This window comes from Pieris brassicae, chromosome 7 (assembly GCF_905147105.1).
Source record: "Pieris brassicae chromosome 7, ilPieBrab1.1, whole genome shotgun sequence".
Classification (NCBI taxonomy): domain Eukaryota; kingdom Metazoa; phylum Arthropoda; class Insecta; order Lepidoptera; family Pieridae; genus Pieris; species Pieris brassicae.
Window position 1 is genome coordinate 14,027,387 of NC_059671.1, and position 16,258 is coordinate 14,043,644.

Sequence of the window (16,258 nt, forward strand, 5' to 3'; positions counted from 1 at the left end):
CATTTCTCGAATATTAGAAGAAATTTTTCGGCAGGTTTATGTTTAGGTGCGGTGCGCCGGCGAATTCTAAAGATTTTCTCAGCTCTATAAAGCTCGTGTCTACGGTGACCACTGTCGAAATGTCCTCTATATCGAATGTTATGTTTTGTGCGGTGCCTTCGACATTCACATATACAAGTTGTTCACTTTCATACGCCATAACATATCCGATTCTCGCTATAATGTTGTGGCACGTCAATTCGTTATTTTTGAACATCCCATATATGTAGGTTTTAACGATTTGCAGCCGTAGCCATCGCTCGTCGCTTAAACGTTCTGGATTACCATACGGCGATATATAGAGTGTAGAATTTAGTCCCAGTAAATTTAATATTTGATTTTGTATTAAATGACAAGCGGTCGTGCCATTTTTTAAGTCGATCTGTTGTATGTGGTATCTGCATTTGCTTCTTTTATTGTGTCCAAATTGAACTATTTTGTATCTAACATTTGATGACAGACATTTCCCGTTTCTGTTATCTGGATACGTTAGAATTCTTTTCATATTAGTTTTATTGAAGAAATGCAGTGTATGGTTACTCTCGGCACTCGATATTATAATTGGTAGACCCCAATTGTATCCCGGATTTCCGCTTAATTTGGTGACATTTTCTATGGAATCGTTGCTTAAATAGAATTTTACTTGAATAGTCTGTGTTATAAAAGGAATCCGCATGGAAACTTTCTGAACGTGTAATTTTAATACAGCTTTTGTGATTCTTGAATTGTAATAATAGAAATTATATTGCACAGTAGTAGCGATGTTCTCGCAGTAAATATCAGTACAATGAGGTTCATCACCAGTTTTATTATATGCTCGGCATTGATTGTCATCGCATATGACCAAAGTCCAATTTGTATGAAATGTCTCGCTCTGCAAATATAAATCGTCTGAAAAGTATATCTCTTTCTCTCTTATGTTGACAGTGTTAAAAAGAGACAGCTAATTTTACGAAACTTTAGTGTTAGTTATTTTGGCTAGATTTAAAAACGTTAAATACTCAATAAAATGTATGCGTTTTTTGTTACTCCGCAATTCCTACCAGCTTAAACATACCTTCGTGGTGTTAATTGTTTCCCCCATACTTAAAACGCTATTATTGACGGCTTTTAAAGCTTCAAACATATGAAGTTCTTGCAGCTTTACGATACATTTGACGTTTTCATTTATTAAAAATCTTATTCGTCTTTTATCATTGCAATAGTTGTTAGCGAACGCCATTGGAATATCTAAAATTGTATCACACATTAAACAAGGCAACGCGTTTATTTTAAATGTTACAATAGTTTTGAATTCACGAAATTACTTTCAAGGTTAAATGTAATGTAAAATAACCGTAAAATTAGCCATAAATTAAAAACTGAGTCCTTAATTTTTCAAAACAAAATAGTAAAATTGGTTAACACTGGTTTAAGTTCGTGTTTCTATAAAGAATATTGTAAATATTAAAATAAACGCATTTATATATCTATACATGTATTTAGTAAGCACCAACCGGCTTGAAACCTCGACTCGTTCATCAACCATATCGGATCATTGTATTTATAAAAACCCAACTCATTGGATTCCTCTTGTTTGTCACTAATACGCCACCTAGGGTACCTATAAATTGCTGCCTCATCAAACTGTAATAGAAATATATTATATACCATTCATTAACGTATATATTATGTATTTTGTTTTAACTATTTACCTGTATGTCTGTTAAGCGTTTATCGGGTAAGTTAGTTTTAGAAATACAAAATAAATTTTCTAAAAAATTCGTTTGTTTCATTTGACCTGAACTACAGGGATGTATGAATTGTTTTAGATATGTTTCTTTACAGTTTTGCGAGAACAACATTCTCTCTGTATCCGAACAATCGGTATCACAGCAACAATTTATATCACATGTTTGATACTGGAAAAAAAAATATTATAAATGAGGAGAATCAGAAAACTGAAAGAATTATCTATTTTAAATCTATGAACCACCCAAAAAAGGGCATATTTCCGCTTCTCTATTTTTAGCATTAAGTTCCAAAATCCCAAACCATTATTGTTTGGCTAAGAAAACTAGGTCTTTATTTTTAATCTGGAAATCAAACCCCATACATTGAACTAATATATCACAAACCAAAATATTGCATCCACATCTCCCTTCAGACTTCTTTAGTAAACTAGGTTTAGTTGTAATATTCTTGAACAATGTCACTTCAGTAACATTCTCATAGTCAGAAGTTGTGATGTCGGTAAATAAATTTTCTTCTGTAGTCGAGATATTTTCATCATAAACCCAGTCAAGTATAGTGCTTGACATCTCTGTTGTCATGTCTATTGAGATGTTCGATAAGGTCTGATAAAACAACCCATGGGGCTTCTCTACGATCCTAGCCATTGCATGTAAATTGCGCCTTAACATTTTACTTTTATTCTTTTCCTCAATAGTATCGTTTATAAAGTCCATGACACAAAATTGAATTAAAATAGACACCAAAGTAAAAACAAGGTATGTTATTGGCTGCATTATTTATACTCTACTCCAAATTGAGTGAAATTCCTTAAAATTATACAGATGTTAATTTCTATACACCCTTTTGACTGTGTTCTTAACTTAAATCTGTAACAAGCATTTTAATTTTTAACAGTTCTATGTTATATTCATAAAAAAGATAACACACATTTATAATGTACAACAAATGATTACTATATTCAATGTTTTAAACATTTAAAGTATTATTAAAAATGTGTAATAAGTTTAAAAATATGTAAATAAAACAACAGTTAAATTAACATTATTATCCAGATTACTTCTTCAGTCATCAGTTACTATATTTAAATTACAAATTATTTAATATACAAGTTATTAAAATAATATAATCTAAATATATGCAGGAGACCCCAACTAAAAGCATGGCAATTTCCCACACTACATAAATTTTCTCCTCTTTCATCTCCTACTATTCAAGTATATAATTAAAATAACTAATTACCTATCATTTCCTAAACTAATAATATCATTCTGTGTTATTTGATGAGATCCACCAAGAAAATATTGTCTTAAACTATCTGATATTGAAGTTGCAGCAGGCAGCCAGCAGGGTACCCTTATTGTATGATAACCTGGTACTGTGGGCAGACTAGTACAACCATAGCCGACCACCCATGATCTTTCCAATGAGTCGAGACAATTAACATGAAAAACTAACTTTGGCCAACCTATAAAATAGGCAAAATTATGTATTATGTTATGTATGTATGGTTAAAAGTGCTAACTACAAGAACGAAATTTTATTATTATTTTAAAAAGTCCAAATCGAGGAAAGCTATAAGCAAACATCAGGCTTCAAACTAATTGGCAGTTATTTAACTATAATCCGCAATCCATATTTCATAATATTTTTTATACTACATTTGTAAAAAATAACGAGAAGAAGTAATAGGAGAGAGCGAAATATTGTGTCGTTGATTTTCAGTGTTTTTATACCTTGTATACCGCGAGTTACAAAATGTATATCAAGCGGATGAGCCCATATAACAGAATTATTATCAGTATTGGGTTTACCAGTTGATGTCTGACCCTCGGTAGATCCTGAAAGTAGTGTCCAATTGGGACCTGCAAGAAGAATATACTGTGATGAAATTCATGGTAATAAGTATTGTAAGGATAATTTTAAAATGTTGAATACATACCCGCTTGAACCGTGTATCGACAATACAAAGAATAACCCTCTGTAAAATGCTGCGCACAATTTATGTGTCCTAATATGTGCAGTTCTGCCATGGAACCACATATATTGAAGTATAAATCTTATAAATTCATATTCGAATACAAGAAATATTCTATAGATTTGCGCTTGTTTATTTTTTGTTGTCTTGGAAACTGCATAATGCAGTGAGTTTGAACTTTGGCAGGATGTGAGTGATGTGACGTAGTTGTATTTCCGATTTGACTCAGGTTGCATTTCACCAATCAGATTCACGAATGTAATGTTATCAGTTAACAACATTCCCTTTAATGACTAGTACTTTAATTTTAATACTTACCTTGCGTTCATTCTTTATGTTACTTAATAGTTGATCTATAGTGAAATAGGAATATAATAATATTTTTGAATATTATGTATTGTTTGACTGTAGATAACACATAACAGACTATAGTTTATCATTAAATATTGTATACGAATTTTATTCTATAATAGTAAATACTAAATTATAACACGTCTATTTTGTCTTTAATTTCCATTCAAAAATAAGCTAAGGTCAAGCGTTTGTTATGACTTATTGTTTTTATTTTTTAATTTACATTTTATTGTTTCATACAATACTCGTATAACTTACGGATTCCTCGTAACTTAGAAATAATTTATGAAAATATAGAAAAGTTTAAAGTGCCGTTTGCAGTTTAGGAACGGACAAAACGATAGGTTAAACGCCGGGTTCTAACTTCTAAAGTTGAATTCGTCTCTACTTAGGCAAAGTATTCGAACTATGACCGCAGTTATGGTAACAAAGTTGGATGGGAAGTTACAAATCAATAGGATTTAATCCAATTCAAGTCAACTGGTGATCTCTAGTGATTATCTCGCATCAAAAACATGGCTTTGGAACAATCGTTGATGGAAATATGTTCGGGTCTCACCTCGATACGTGTTAATGAGAGAAAGAAAAGTGCTGAATCTTTAAAAGATATGCTTAGTAGATCCGCTATGCCTAGTTTACTGACAGAAAACACTCGCAAGAAGTCAGGTTACACTTGGAACCAAGTTTTTAATGATATAAATGAATATATACTCAAAGTGAGTAATAAAATAAAATGTATATATTATATACATAATGATAATATAAATTCCTTAGTAATTTTGTACCTGACTGATGATGAATATTATTATTATGTCAAATAATAATTCTCAATAATTTGAACATAATCTATAATTATTAAAACTATTCTAGGAAACTGAAAAATATGAAACAAATAAGAATTTTGATAATATTATTGGGACTTCAACTAGTCTTCTGAATTTATGTGTTTCAGGGTCAAATAAAGGTAAATACTTAAAGCACATTGTTTTTTCCATGTGTAATACTACAGTACAGATCCATCTAAAACATTTATTATCTTTTAAAGCCCAGAAGGCTTAAGGCATGCTTATTGAAAGTGTCAGTGACATTAATAAAGGATATATGCCTGCCCTAGAATATAAAGGGTAAATTCTAAAGTCTTAGGTCATGTGCTAGAACCTCTACAGTACACAATGTACTTTCCTATGTACACAATTAAACTAACTCATTATTAGAAAACTAGAATGTCTAGCATGACATCTACTGTGTTGTTATTGCCTATACTAGAATTTATAACATATAGATATAGAAACCTAAGGGACTACCAGAGGTTGTATTCTCTACTTTACTACTATTATAATATACTAAAAAATTTGGAACACATAAAGTAGTATTATATATTTTCAGGTGGTGCTCATATAAAATGTGATCTTATTATTGAAGCTTGTTTAAATATATTTAATGATATTCGTTTAAGAAAAGCTATTGGAGATGCTTATTATAGTGTCCTTTATAAACATGTCTTGGACAATGATTATTTTATAGGATTTATTACTCCATTGATGTGGGAAAGTAAGTTTCTTTATTAATTTATATATTTCTACATTTGATTAAGTTAACGAAAAATAGGAGATTAAGTCAGACATTGAAAATGTATCATGTCTTTCTAAATGTATGTAACTGTGTCTCTCTAGTGCTCTTAGAAATACCGATCAGATTCTTTTTGGCTAATACAGATAGCTCAGCTCAAAACAATGTATACATTTTGTGAATACTGTATAGCTTACCGACTTAGTCAACTAAATTATTTGTCAAACAAGTTTGCATAGTAAATCCAGGCAAAATTGAGAACATCAACTCGTAATCAATATATTGTAATGCTTCGCTAATATAAATATATTGCACATCACAGCAATATCGTATTTTTTGAAAATGTTACATCACTAACATAATTTTTTTTAAATGATTTAAAAAAAATTATGTTAGTGATGTAACAACTTTTATTTTTATTTAAAAAAATGTTGCTAAGTATGTTTTATTGCAATATTTATATTGTCCACGAAAAAGAGTTTATTATTCTTAAAGAAATAATAAATATATTCTATTACAGATTTACTGGAAGCATGTGTGAACCTCTGTTTAACTAATTCATCTCATATGGACATTTTAACAAAATTCAAATTACTATGGCTCGTTATTAAAAATGCTAGCAACACTGTTCAATTTGTTGTTTGCCTGAGAGATTCATTGGGAGATATAGATAAATGTTTAAAAAAAAAAATGGACGACAAAAAGACACAGGATTTTGTTATGAAGATTTTCATACTATTGGTGGAGTTGGTAATTGTTTTTTTTATTATTTTATAACCTGGTTATTAATTGTTTTTATTATATAACCATAGAGCAACATGTAGTAAAAAGTTATAGACTATTTTAGGTCTCTAAAATGTAGATTATTGTAATTGGAAGTCAGGGTTGCCATTAAACTGCAGAATATGCTTATAATTTAAGTTTATGCCTACGCAAAGTTTTTTAGCGCCATTAATATTTTAATAGATTTAGTCACATATTTTTTAATTGAATGTATGTAATTCTTAAATATCTATTTTATTAACATTAGTAATGTGTTTCAGCTGTCCACAGAATCTCGACATATGATTTGCGAGTTCACTGAAAATGTACTTCCTATTATATTTAAATTTTATGACCACAATATGGATGTTAAGAAAAAGGTTTGTCACATTCAATTCATTGCCATCAGGATTAATCTTATTAACTGGAGTCGCATAAAGAAATGATTTTTAATTATGCGCGCCACACTCAGTGTTTATTCATTATTATCACCTCGACGTCCGTCGTTCCACATCTGAGTGTTATTTAAGACGAATATGTGGAACCATCTATCAACTAGATTTCCTGCAGCAGCAACAGCGTACCAATTCTTAAAAGGATGGCAACGGACTCGCATTGAGAGTGTCCATCTATTTAACATTCGAATCCATACATTCGATATAAAAATGGCGTTTCATGTCATTTAAAAAATATATGTAGAGAGAGAGAGAATATAAAATTTACCTTGACTTCCCAAATATGACTTGAGTGTTATTGTAAATTTGCTCTTCATGACTTGGAACTCTGGTTTATTAGTTCGGCCAAGTACATGTGAGCCTATCAATCAACAATAGCATCGTACTAATCGTGTGTATTTTTACCCTTTTAAGAAATTTTTTTCGTAAAATATGTAAAGACAGTACAAATATTCGTGTTTTCACAGAATATATATCGCTTTTTTTATAATTCTCTATTGTATTTGTGACGTGTTGGTTCTTTGCAGCCTTTATTATTCAAGGCGTTAAGCGTCGCAGTGAAACTTCACCACCCCTGTGGCAGATTAAAAAATGAGGAAGGTAGTTTAGCACACGACTGGGACGTGTGGTATAAACTTTTGCATAATGTACTAGAAATAATTTGCCTGGAAATTAATTACATACAAAAATCTATAAAACAAAATGCTGTTAGTGAGAATTTTTCACTCTTGGCCGCCATTACATACTACCAAGTAAGTATAAATCGGATCGGTCAAACGTAAATTAATCAAAATAGCTTTTTATAAGTTTGACGTAGAAAAAAAAATTATCATAATCTTCGGGATTCATTTGCTCCAGTTCAAACAATTTGTATGACTCAAAACTTAGCGATTAAAAAGAGTGGCGGAAAGTTTCTTGCCCGCTCTAAGCCCTTGACTTGCGCACTGGTAGTAAATGTAAATTTACAATTAATTTTAACTTCTTTTCTGTCGTTCATAAGTTTGTTTGACTTTAGATATTCATTTTAAAGAAACATGATGATAATAATAATAATTTATTTGCAAGGATATGGTACAAAATGTTATTGTGGTACAATCAAAAATTCGCATATTCTGCCACACAATGGCGTGCAAATTTCTCTTAAAAGAAATTTTACAAGTTACATTATGAGTCATATCATTATACCTTCAATTCTTATATTATTTGTAGTTTTAAAATATCACATTATTAAAATATATTCTTACATTATCAAATTAATATTAATTATAATGTTTCATAATTATAATTTATTTTCCATTAAAGGCGATTTAGAAAAAACAACTCTAGTTCAAAGATCTTTTAATGTTTTTGGTATATTATTATTAACCTTGATTGCCTTACAAAACGTGTTTTTCCTATATAATTCCAGATTAATTTTTGGTACAGCCAATTTCTCCCCATGCCTGTCCTTTTGTCCTCAATATGACTTATATTACGACTTATACGATATCAGTTACCACCTTTGCTAATTTAACACACACTTTCAATTTTATTATTAAAATGTATAAAGAAACATCGTCATTTGTGTCGTTCTTTTTTAACAACATATACTATAAATCTTAATTCCCTATGAATTTCTTCAAGCATCAAGCCAAATATGTTATATATAAAAACACATTTTCACTACTTTCAATATTCGATATTATATTTTTATATAATGTTAATATTCAATCAAGTCGCTAGCATTTTGATTTATATAAAGCAGCGTCGAAAACATTTAATTATCTGTCTGACCGAAAGCCAGCGTGTTGATTAACAATGTAAAACAAGACTAGGTCATGATTATTTCATTTGTTATTGTTATTACGGTGTGGTCGTGAAGAACTGACAGCTTGGAAATCCCGTGTTTTGCTTTATTGTAAGTGGTTAATTTAGGTTAGTCTTGTTGCCTAAGAACGTTTAGGAAACTCGTTAAACGTTTCGTTCACTCACTTGTCTGACGGAACTTTAGCAACTTGATTGAATATATTTTTAATTAACTGTCTTGAGATTCAATTAACTCTCTGATTTAACTACTTTACTGCGACATATATATTAATAAAATATGACATTTTAAATCCTGATAACACTATTTCAGATCTTTAATGAGGGCAAAGATTCGAATGATGCAGACGAATCAATGGCAAAGAGACCAAAAATTAATTTAAATAAGAACAAATGTTTCAATGACATATTAAAGGAATTACGACATAGTGGACCGCCTTGGTAAATATATTTCTATAGCTATATGTTATGAGCTACCACAAATATGGAATTGCTGAATTTGCTTTGTAGAGTCTGATTCCGAATAGTAAACTAGTAAAGGTAGATCTTCGTGTGCGTATTTGGAACTAAAATGTATGGAGACGAAACCAACGAATTCAGACGTATGATAGAAACACAGTTCTTATTGGCGCTCTGAAGACAAACTTTCTGCAACTTAAATTGCCGCTTGGTGGCGTGGCTGGTTTTCCCCATTGCAGTATCATTACCAGAGCGAGATAGACGGACGTTTACCCAGTGTATCTCTATATCTCTATCTCTATGGTCTGCACTTCTATCCTATGACTGAATTCGTTTACGATACCTCAATCTGTCAAAACTGACAGCAAAATGTCCTGGGGGGTTTTTAGGAGGTAAACTTATTGAGGGGATGGGAAACGCATGATTCTGCACAATTTATATTAAGCCTAGAACCCAACCATGGAGCTAAACCAAATAAACTCCGACCCTGGCAATAACTGAAATATAAAGAAAAACTATAATATATGGTTATTTACATATTTAAGGGTATTTGAAGTTAAGTTGGTATTCGGGGGAACTTTTAAGAGTTGGCATCACTACTAGTATCATCTTCTTTGTTCTCATGTGACACGCGTTAACGTAGGTCGACGCGCGATCAAATTTACAAAGAGTTCAAATGACAAGCGTTGTAAGAACTCTTCAGTTTGTGTCGATAAAGGTTATAAAATAGACCTTCAAAGCAATTCAGATTCACTCATTTTAAACTGAAGACAAGTCGCAAAACAACGTGAAATCGCGATGGAAGCGCGAGCTTAACGGAACAGTCAACGGACGTTACATACCTGTCAAAGCCAACGTCGCCTGCGTCTAGAGACTTTTATCTGAGCGCCGCGTCAACGCTCGCAGACAGTCGGTGCGATTTGAAAACGCGCGTCAATATTTTGCCATTAAAGAGAATTTAAACAATTAAAGTTCAAATTACATGTAAACAAATTTTCGTGAACTTTGAATTTATAGGAAATATTATTTTAGGGTTGATATTATACACTTCTACGTGCAGCAGTTCAAACACTCTCTAACGGCTGATGATTATATTTCTCTCGTTAAAACCTCGGAGATACTAATACCAAATATGGGCAAAGATTTTGACAATTTGGGAGAAATGTGTTGCACTGTCATAGAATATTATATTAAAAATCCGAATAATGTTACCTACTATGTTAATGTGTTTTATGATCTGTGGAATGCCTGTGTTAGGTAAGTGGTACATATAAATGCTTATAGCTCTCGGGCATGGGGTGGACACTTTTTGCGTCTATTTCTTAGAACTTAGTGTTTGCTATAGGTTTATATTAAAGTAGAATTATCTATTGAGCTCTCTATTTTAAAAATTAGTTAATATGAGCAACTTCAATAATATGTTGTTAAAATTACAGTTTTTCCAACTTCAGCATACCTACAGGCCCGTTAGAGGGTTTTTTTTATTATGTGTAAATGTGTATTCTTAAAAAAAATTTTTTTTCAGAAACGCAACAACACTTGCAACTTTAAAATCCGTTCATATGATCATTCGGTCTTTTCTAAGATTAGACATTTTAAAATACTCTCATGTCCAACCACTTTTAGCCCTATATTTTGAAAATGGAATGCCCATCACCAACTGTTCCCTTATAACATTAGCCTTCGTATATTCAAAATTCTATTCCAACTGTTGTTATTCTAAACAAAGAATTAAATGCGTGGAATGGTTAAAACACATGAGCATCACCGATATTAATGTTAATTATTTAGGAAACATCTTATTCCGTCTCATTTCTGATGAGAATATGGAATTGAATTTTGAGATTACCTCCCCTATAACCAAATTTCACGAGGTGTTTAATGATATGGAAACTAGTATTCTATTTTCAAATTTCGAATATGAAGTCGAAAATAAAGAGATTAAAAGCACAAAGGAGGATTTAGTTGCCGTGAAATTTAATCAAGAGATGTGTACAATAGTCTTAGATTATTTACATGGTAAAGTGACTGAGCTGTCTTCAAAGCCCGATTCCACAGAAACATTAATAGAAAGTGTAAAATTTATACATCTGACACTAAACCTGTATGAATCGTTGCAAACGTATAAGATAATTTCAAAGGAATTTACAGTCAACTCCGAGTTATACTTCATTACAGTAGACACTTTGAAGAAACTGTTCATACATTTAACTCGTACACTGCGTTCTGATGAACAAGTCAGAAAGAAGATTAAATTCATCACGTGCCTCCAAGAGTTGTTGCAAGATAATTTTGGTTGTTTTCTCAACGGTATTGCCAGGTCGTGTATAGATGTAAATTGCTTTCATGCCGTCAATGAAATTTTGAAGACGGAGGTGGAACTGGATGATGACGAGGATATAGAGATAGGGCCAGTCGGCTTAAAATGCCAGTGCGTATATTTTTTAGCCGCGTATTGCTATTATTCCCATACGTATACTGACGAGCTGGTTAAATGCATACTAGACGAAGACTTGTATAAGTTTGACGCACATTGGGATGTAGATTGTGCTCTCAAATGTATTGAAATGGTCATAGACCATGATCAAGACGATAAATATCTAGGTGAGTTTATTTGTGACTTTTTTTTAAAGAAATCAGTTAGTAAGTAGTTGTTCAACTTCTTGAGGTTTAGGCCTTAGATTTATGTATCTGTTTTGTGATCATTTGTTAATCATATATTTTGTGTCTAAGACTAGCCGGTTACCTTACGATGTCTTCCTTAACCGTTAGAGCGAATGTTAAATGTTCACATAGGTGCACAGCCGGCAATCGAACCAACGACCTCAAGGATGAGAGTCTCACGCTGACGCCACTAGGCAAACACCGCTTATGTTTTATGTTACTAGAATGCTATTTTGGTGCAGTCCCGTATGAGATAACATCATGGTGCAGACATTCTGCATCGTTCCCTATTTTTAGAGAGCGTAACCTAAAAGGCCGGCAGCGCACTTCAAAACCAGGTGTTGCCATGGACGGCGATATGAACTTAACTTTAAGTGAACCGTCTACTCGTTTGCCTTCTGTCCCACACAAAACAGCGATACGTAAAATTATGTTCCAAAACATTATATTCCCGAAAATTAATCCAAGATCAAAACACATTGCCTTCCTTCCAGCGTCTCCATACGAATTGTCTTAACACGAAAGATACGTTAAATTTAAAAGCGTATCAGAAAAGTATGGATACAGTTTTATATGGAAACGTAAATACCCACGTAACAGCGAGCGTAATCACGCGCGTAGTGTTTGAAACTAAACGAAAGCACGAACATAAATCGTTAGAATTCGAGTAGTAATTTCAATTAATATAAATAATTTTATTTCAGATACTTAACATTTAAATACATTTATATTTCCATAATATTTATTCCTTCGTTATCAATAATAAAATTATCGTGTTAAACATTTTTTTGTAACATTACTAGCGTAAATTTCGTATTAAAACCTCTCTGTATACATTATTCTATCTGTACGAGCCAAGGCTTTCTTAAGTTTTATAAGCGTGGCTATTTCCTAAATCGTCGAAGTTACGCCCCGTGAGTATAACCAGACGTAGGCACACTCTCTACATAGCAATTAACATTTCATTATTTCGCTTATATTCTATTGTTGTACGCGAGTGGTTCATACAGATAAAACGAAAATCCCCTATAATTTATAACACTCCAAGGAATATTACTATGGAATTAAGAATTTGTATACTTTTTATTACAGACTCCGTGTTTGGGCTTATGAAGAACATGTGTAGAGTTCTGTTTAGAAACTCTAAAGCGAGCTTTGTTCTTTTACAATTATTACTCAAGATATTAGACAGAATTTGGGTTCATAACGACAGTGTGATGAGAAAAAATTGTATAATAATGGTTAAGGGTTACTATGAACGATGTAATAAGTTGTACTATACACCACGTCTTGCTTCAATAATATACGAATGTGTGGCCCGGGTTATGAAACTTAATAGACAATATAGATTTGAACTAGAGTTTGATACGAATTTGGTAAAGCAGATAAAAGGGAATAGTCACAGTATAAGGATATATTGCTGCTATCTTCTGAAATATGTTTACGAGAATCTGGATGTGGAAGATGTTAAGGAAATTTCGAATTCTCTTCTGGATATCTTTGTTATCACTGTAAGTATACAATTGTTCTATATTCTAGGTTCAAACTTTCTGTACATCTGCGCATCTACCTCGCTCGTACAAGGAAAATATCATGAGGTAACTGGCATGCTTCAAATCCACAAATCGATGTCATGAGTTATACAGAAGGCTGATCACCTACTTTTCTATTAAATATAAATTCAAAGAGTATGTAGTTTGAGGCCAAAACCCATACGGGGTTCTAACGCTAACTGGGTTATAATTATTCTATAGATCTACGAAAGTGTTTTACAACAGTCTACCAACTTACCGTAACTTTATTTTGAAGGATGCTAATGTGGTTTAAGTTTTCATTTTGTTTGTTTGTTTATTACTGTTATTGTTATTTTTTATCTCTTAGTTTTAGTTTATTATAAATTTTTAGTTATTATTATTATTTTTAGGTTTGTTTTAGGCAACAAAATAGTTCCCCTTTTATATGGAAGTAATCCTAATTAACGTACACAATTCTCAAAAGAGAGCGACACTGATTTAGTTAGGTCTTTCTGATGATGTAGAGTTGTTACAAGTTCTCATCGGCTTTGCGCCTGTATGGCCATATGTGAGATAATTCGTTATCAGTATATAATAGACGAGTAGGCGAGTCCGCATGCGGAGTTGGTTCCAGCACCACATTTCAAAGGTATTAACCTTTACACGAGCCAGGATAATCCAATAATATTAGGGTTGGCCTAGGGGCTTCAGCGTGCGACTCTCATCCCTGAGGTCGTAAGTTCGAGCCCCGGCTGTACATGGACTTTCTTTCTATTGGTGGACAGCCGGGGTTTCGCTCGAACGGCAATAGAAAATATCGCAAGAAAACCGGCTTCCCTTAAACCCAAAAATGACGGCGTGCGTCTGGCACAGAAGACTTATCACCTACTCGCCTATTAGATTAACAAATGATCGTGTAACATATGCAGAACTCTGAGGCCCAGAGCTAAAAAGGTTGTGGCGCCATTGGTATCTAAATATTACGTATTTTAATATGGTTTAAATTGTAATTTCAGGTGCCAAAGGAAAATGAAATAGTATTGAAAGATGAAACAATAAATCGTACACTAACAGTGTTGCATTGCTTTCGTGCCTTATCGAAAATACGGCATTGGCTACTCCATACAATTGTATTCCAAATAATTTACACTCAACAGAAAAAATCCTTGAATCAGAGTCTCACGAGAAAAGCTTTGAGTCTCATTGTAAAAGGCATCGCTCAGCGGAACTTCGATGAATATGTGAACAATAATATTTTGGATATTCTTTATTCTTGGTTTATTGAAGGCGAGAAATTTGATAGTCTCCCTTTAAATCTATTGGGTTTTAAGTTGGATGTATTTCTGGAAAAGCACGCGAAATGGCTGGTGGCTTCGGAAGTGCTGTGGAGTTGTAAGGGTCACATTGAGAGGAGCGAAACCGTTAAATTGGTTGCTGCAAAGTCTAAGAAGACAGTCGAGGATGTTATTGAGGTAATGTATTAATTTTAAGATAATAGATAATAATATAATTTGACTACACTGACTTTGCAAACACGCTTTTCACACTAGACGTTCAATGTCCAAACTCTTTAAAAAGATATCCTCCACTACTATACATTTTATGCCATTGGATCAAGCCGTTTTTCACACACCCGCTTGAGTTACACACATACAAACAAATACTCACCCACAACCTGCAAGCATTCTCTCTGTTATATTATTGTTTAGTCTGTTATCGTTATATTTGTCGTGTTGATTTTTAAAAAAATGTGCCATGTTTTTCTAAATACATAAATAAATAATTCCTCTGCAATAACTTCCGGTAGTTTCGAACATTTTTATATTATACATCTTTAGTTTCAAAGTTGAGCTGGCATGAGGAAAAAATCCAGTAACTTTGTGCTTAGTCCAATTGTAATAATGCTTTACTTTAGTTTGGTTTCAATAAAATAAATACATATATCGTATATAGAATGATGATAAACTAGGCGAGGAACCGCCGTGGAATTAAAAAAAAATATTAACCTCACCTATAAAGAAAGAATGGCGCTTTAACTAGACCTCAGAGTTTTATTTCTGTTCCATTAGTAATGTTGCCGCTATGGCTCGTACATCTGTGCATGATAGACTAACACCGCTGACTCTACGACCCAAAATGTGTCATCACCTCCGAAACGAAAAATTATTATGTTTATTATAATTCATTAGAAGTTGGATTATGTTTCAACTAATCCGAAGATAGAGAAAGGCCTCCGTAGTAAACTTCCCACGCCCCTTCTATATTTGCAAAGCGATCCCAGAATGAGAGAAAAAATATTTAATAGACTGAAACTAATTATATCTTTCTTAACAAAGTGGACGTTACAAACTTATATTCAAATCCTTTTTCAGATGTGTTTCTGTGCCGTCATAACGTTATGCCTTCCTTACATTGTGGTAGAGAAATACGAAATGGAAAGCGAGAAACACGCCGGTTTCAAAGCGTTATTTGAAAATTCGAATAGAATGTTCCACTCGACAAGACAAATATTAGACAATGAGAAATGGAGCAATCTTTTCGTTGAGCATTTGGGTGATCTTATTTTGTTGGCTGCGACTCATGTGTGTGACCCTCAGAGCGCGATAGACCAGTTCAAATTAGAAGAAATGCATATGAAGAATAGATTTTTGTGTTCTAAGGCTGTTTTCAAAGGAGTTTTGCGGTATTTTGGGGTGAGAAAAAAATTACAATTTAACATTTACTTTTTAACTGGAGACATTAACAAATATTCACCATCGTATTGAATACAATAGGAAACAGAAGCTAGGGGTAGAAACTTTTGTCTGAATCGGATCATCCTTACTCCGCTGGGGCAGCGACCCAAAGTGAGCTTCTTGGCCTCCGTAACTGGTGCCTGATTACCGCTTCTCAATAGCTCTTGGAGCTTGCGTAGGGTTCTCCACGGCGTC

The 16,258-nt window shown here is 32.8% G+C and overlaps 2 protein-coding genes across 7 annotated transcripts in view; one reads left to right on the forward strand and one right to left on the reverse strand.

The window, feature by feature from the left end:
- Positions 1–13: 13 nt before the first annotated feature.
- Positions 14–4,057, reverse strand: LOC123711585 (B9 domain-containing protein 2-like). Of its 3 annotated transcripts, XM_045664189.1 has the most exons (6): positions 3,013–3,151; positions 2,157–2,639; positions 1,734–1,940; positions 1,536–1,665; positions 1,097–1,269; positions 14–913 (listed from the first exon to the last, which is right to left on the reverse strand). In XM_045664189.1, the coding sequence occupies exons 2-6, from the start codon at positions 2,544–2,546 to the stop codon at positions 14–16; spliced, it is 1,800 nt and encodes a 599-aa protein (XP_045520145.1). In that variant the 5' UTR covers positions 2,547–2,639; positions 3,013–3,151. The 3 variants fall into 3 exon arrangements, with proteins under 3 accessions (XP_045520145.1, XP_045520147.1, XP_045520146.1); XM_045664191.1 differs by lacking the exons at positions 14–913; positions 1,097–1,269; positions 1,536–1,665; positions 1,734–1,940 and adding exons at positions 3,585–3,635; positions 3,713–4,057 and having other exon boundaries at positions 2,404–2,639; positions 3,013–3,238; XM_045664190.1 differs by lacking the exons at positions 14–913; positions 1,097–1,269; positions 1,536–1,665; positions 1,734–1,940 and adding exons at positions 3,507–3,635; positions 3,713–4,053 and having other exon boundaries at positions 2,404–2,639; positions 3,013–3,238.
- Positions 4,058–4,287: 230 nt separating this feature from the next.
- LOC123711631 (serine-protein kinase ATM) overlaps positions 4,288–16,258 on the forward strand; it is a 31,189-nt gene continuing 19,218 nt past the window's right edge. For 3 of the 4 annotated variants that reach the window (XR_006753995.1, XM_045664272.1, XM_045664274.1), the window contains exons 1-12: positions 4,288–4,818; positions 4,973–5,066; positions 5,489–5,653; positions 6,192–6,421; positions 6,715–6,813; positions 7,416–7,640; positions 9,005–9,132; positions 10,183–10,407; positions 10,676–11,754; positions 12,907–13,325; positions 14,345–14,800; positions 15,701–16,021. Coding sequence is in view for 3 of the 4 variants with exons in the window: in XM_045664272.1 (XP_045520228.1) it covers positions 4,618–4,818; positions 4,973–5,066; positions 5,489–5,653; positions 6,192–6,421; positions 6,715–6,813; positions 7,416–7,640; positions 9,005–9,132; positions 10,183–10,407; positions 10,676–11,754; positions 12,907–13,325; positions 14,345–14,800; positions 15,701–16,021 (3,642 nt within the window). In the remaining variant the exon portion in view is untranslated. Of the gene's footprint in view, positions 4,819–4,972; positions 5,067–5,347; positions 5,412–5,488; positions 5,654–6,191; positions 6,422–6,714; positions 6,814–7,415; positions 7,641–9,004; positions 9,133–10,182; positions 10,408–10,675; positions 11,755–12,906; positions 13,326–14,344; positions 14,801–15,700; positions 16,022–16,258 lie in introns of those variants that run through there. The other variant, XM_045664273.1, reaches the window with a different exon arrangement.

What these genes read in the sequence shown, in the direction of transcription:
- LOC123711585 (XM_045664189.1), bottom strand. Translation starts at nt 2,546, where the DNA reads ATGCAGCCAATAACATACCTTGTTTTTACTTTGGTGTCTATTTTAATT. An exon ending in AACGCTTAACAGACATACAG is followed by an intron (nt 1,666 to 1,733) that starts GTAAATAGTTAA and finishes TTTCTATTACAG; the next exon opens with TTTGATGAGGCAGCAATTTA. An exon ending in CGAGTCGAGGTTTCAAGCCG is followed by an intron (nt 1,270 to 1,535) that starts GTTGGTGCTTAC and finishes ATACAATTTTAG; the next exon opens with ATATTCCAATGGCGTTCGCT.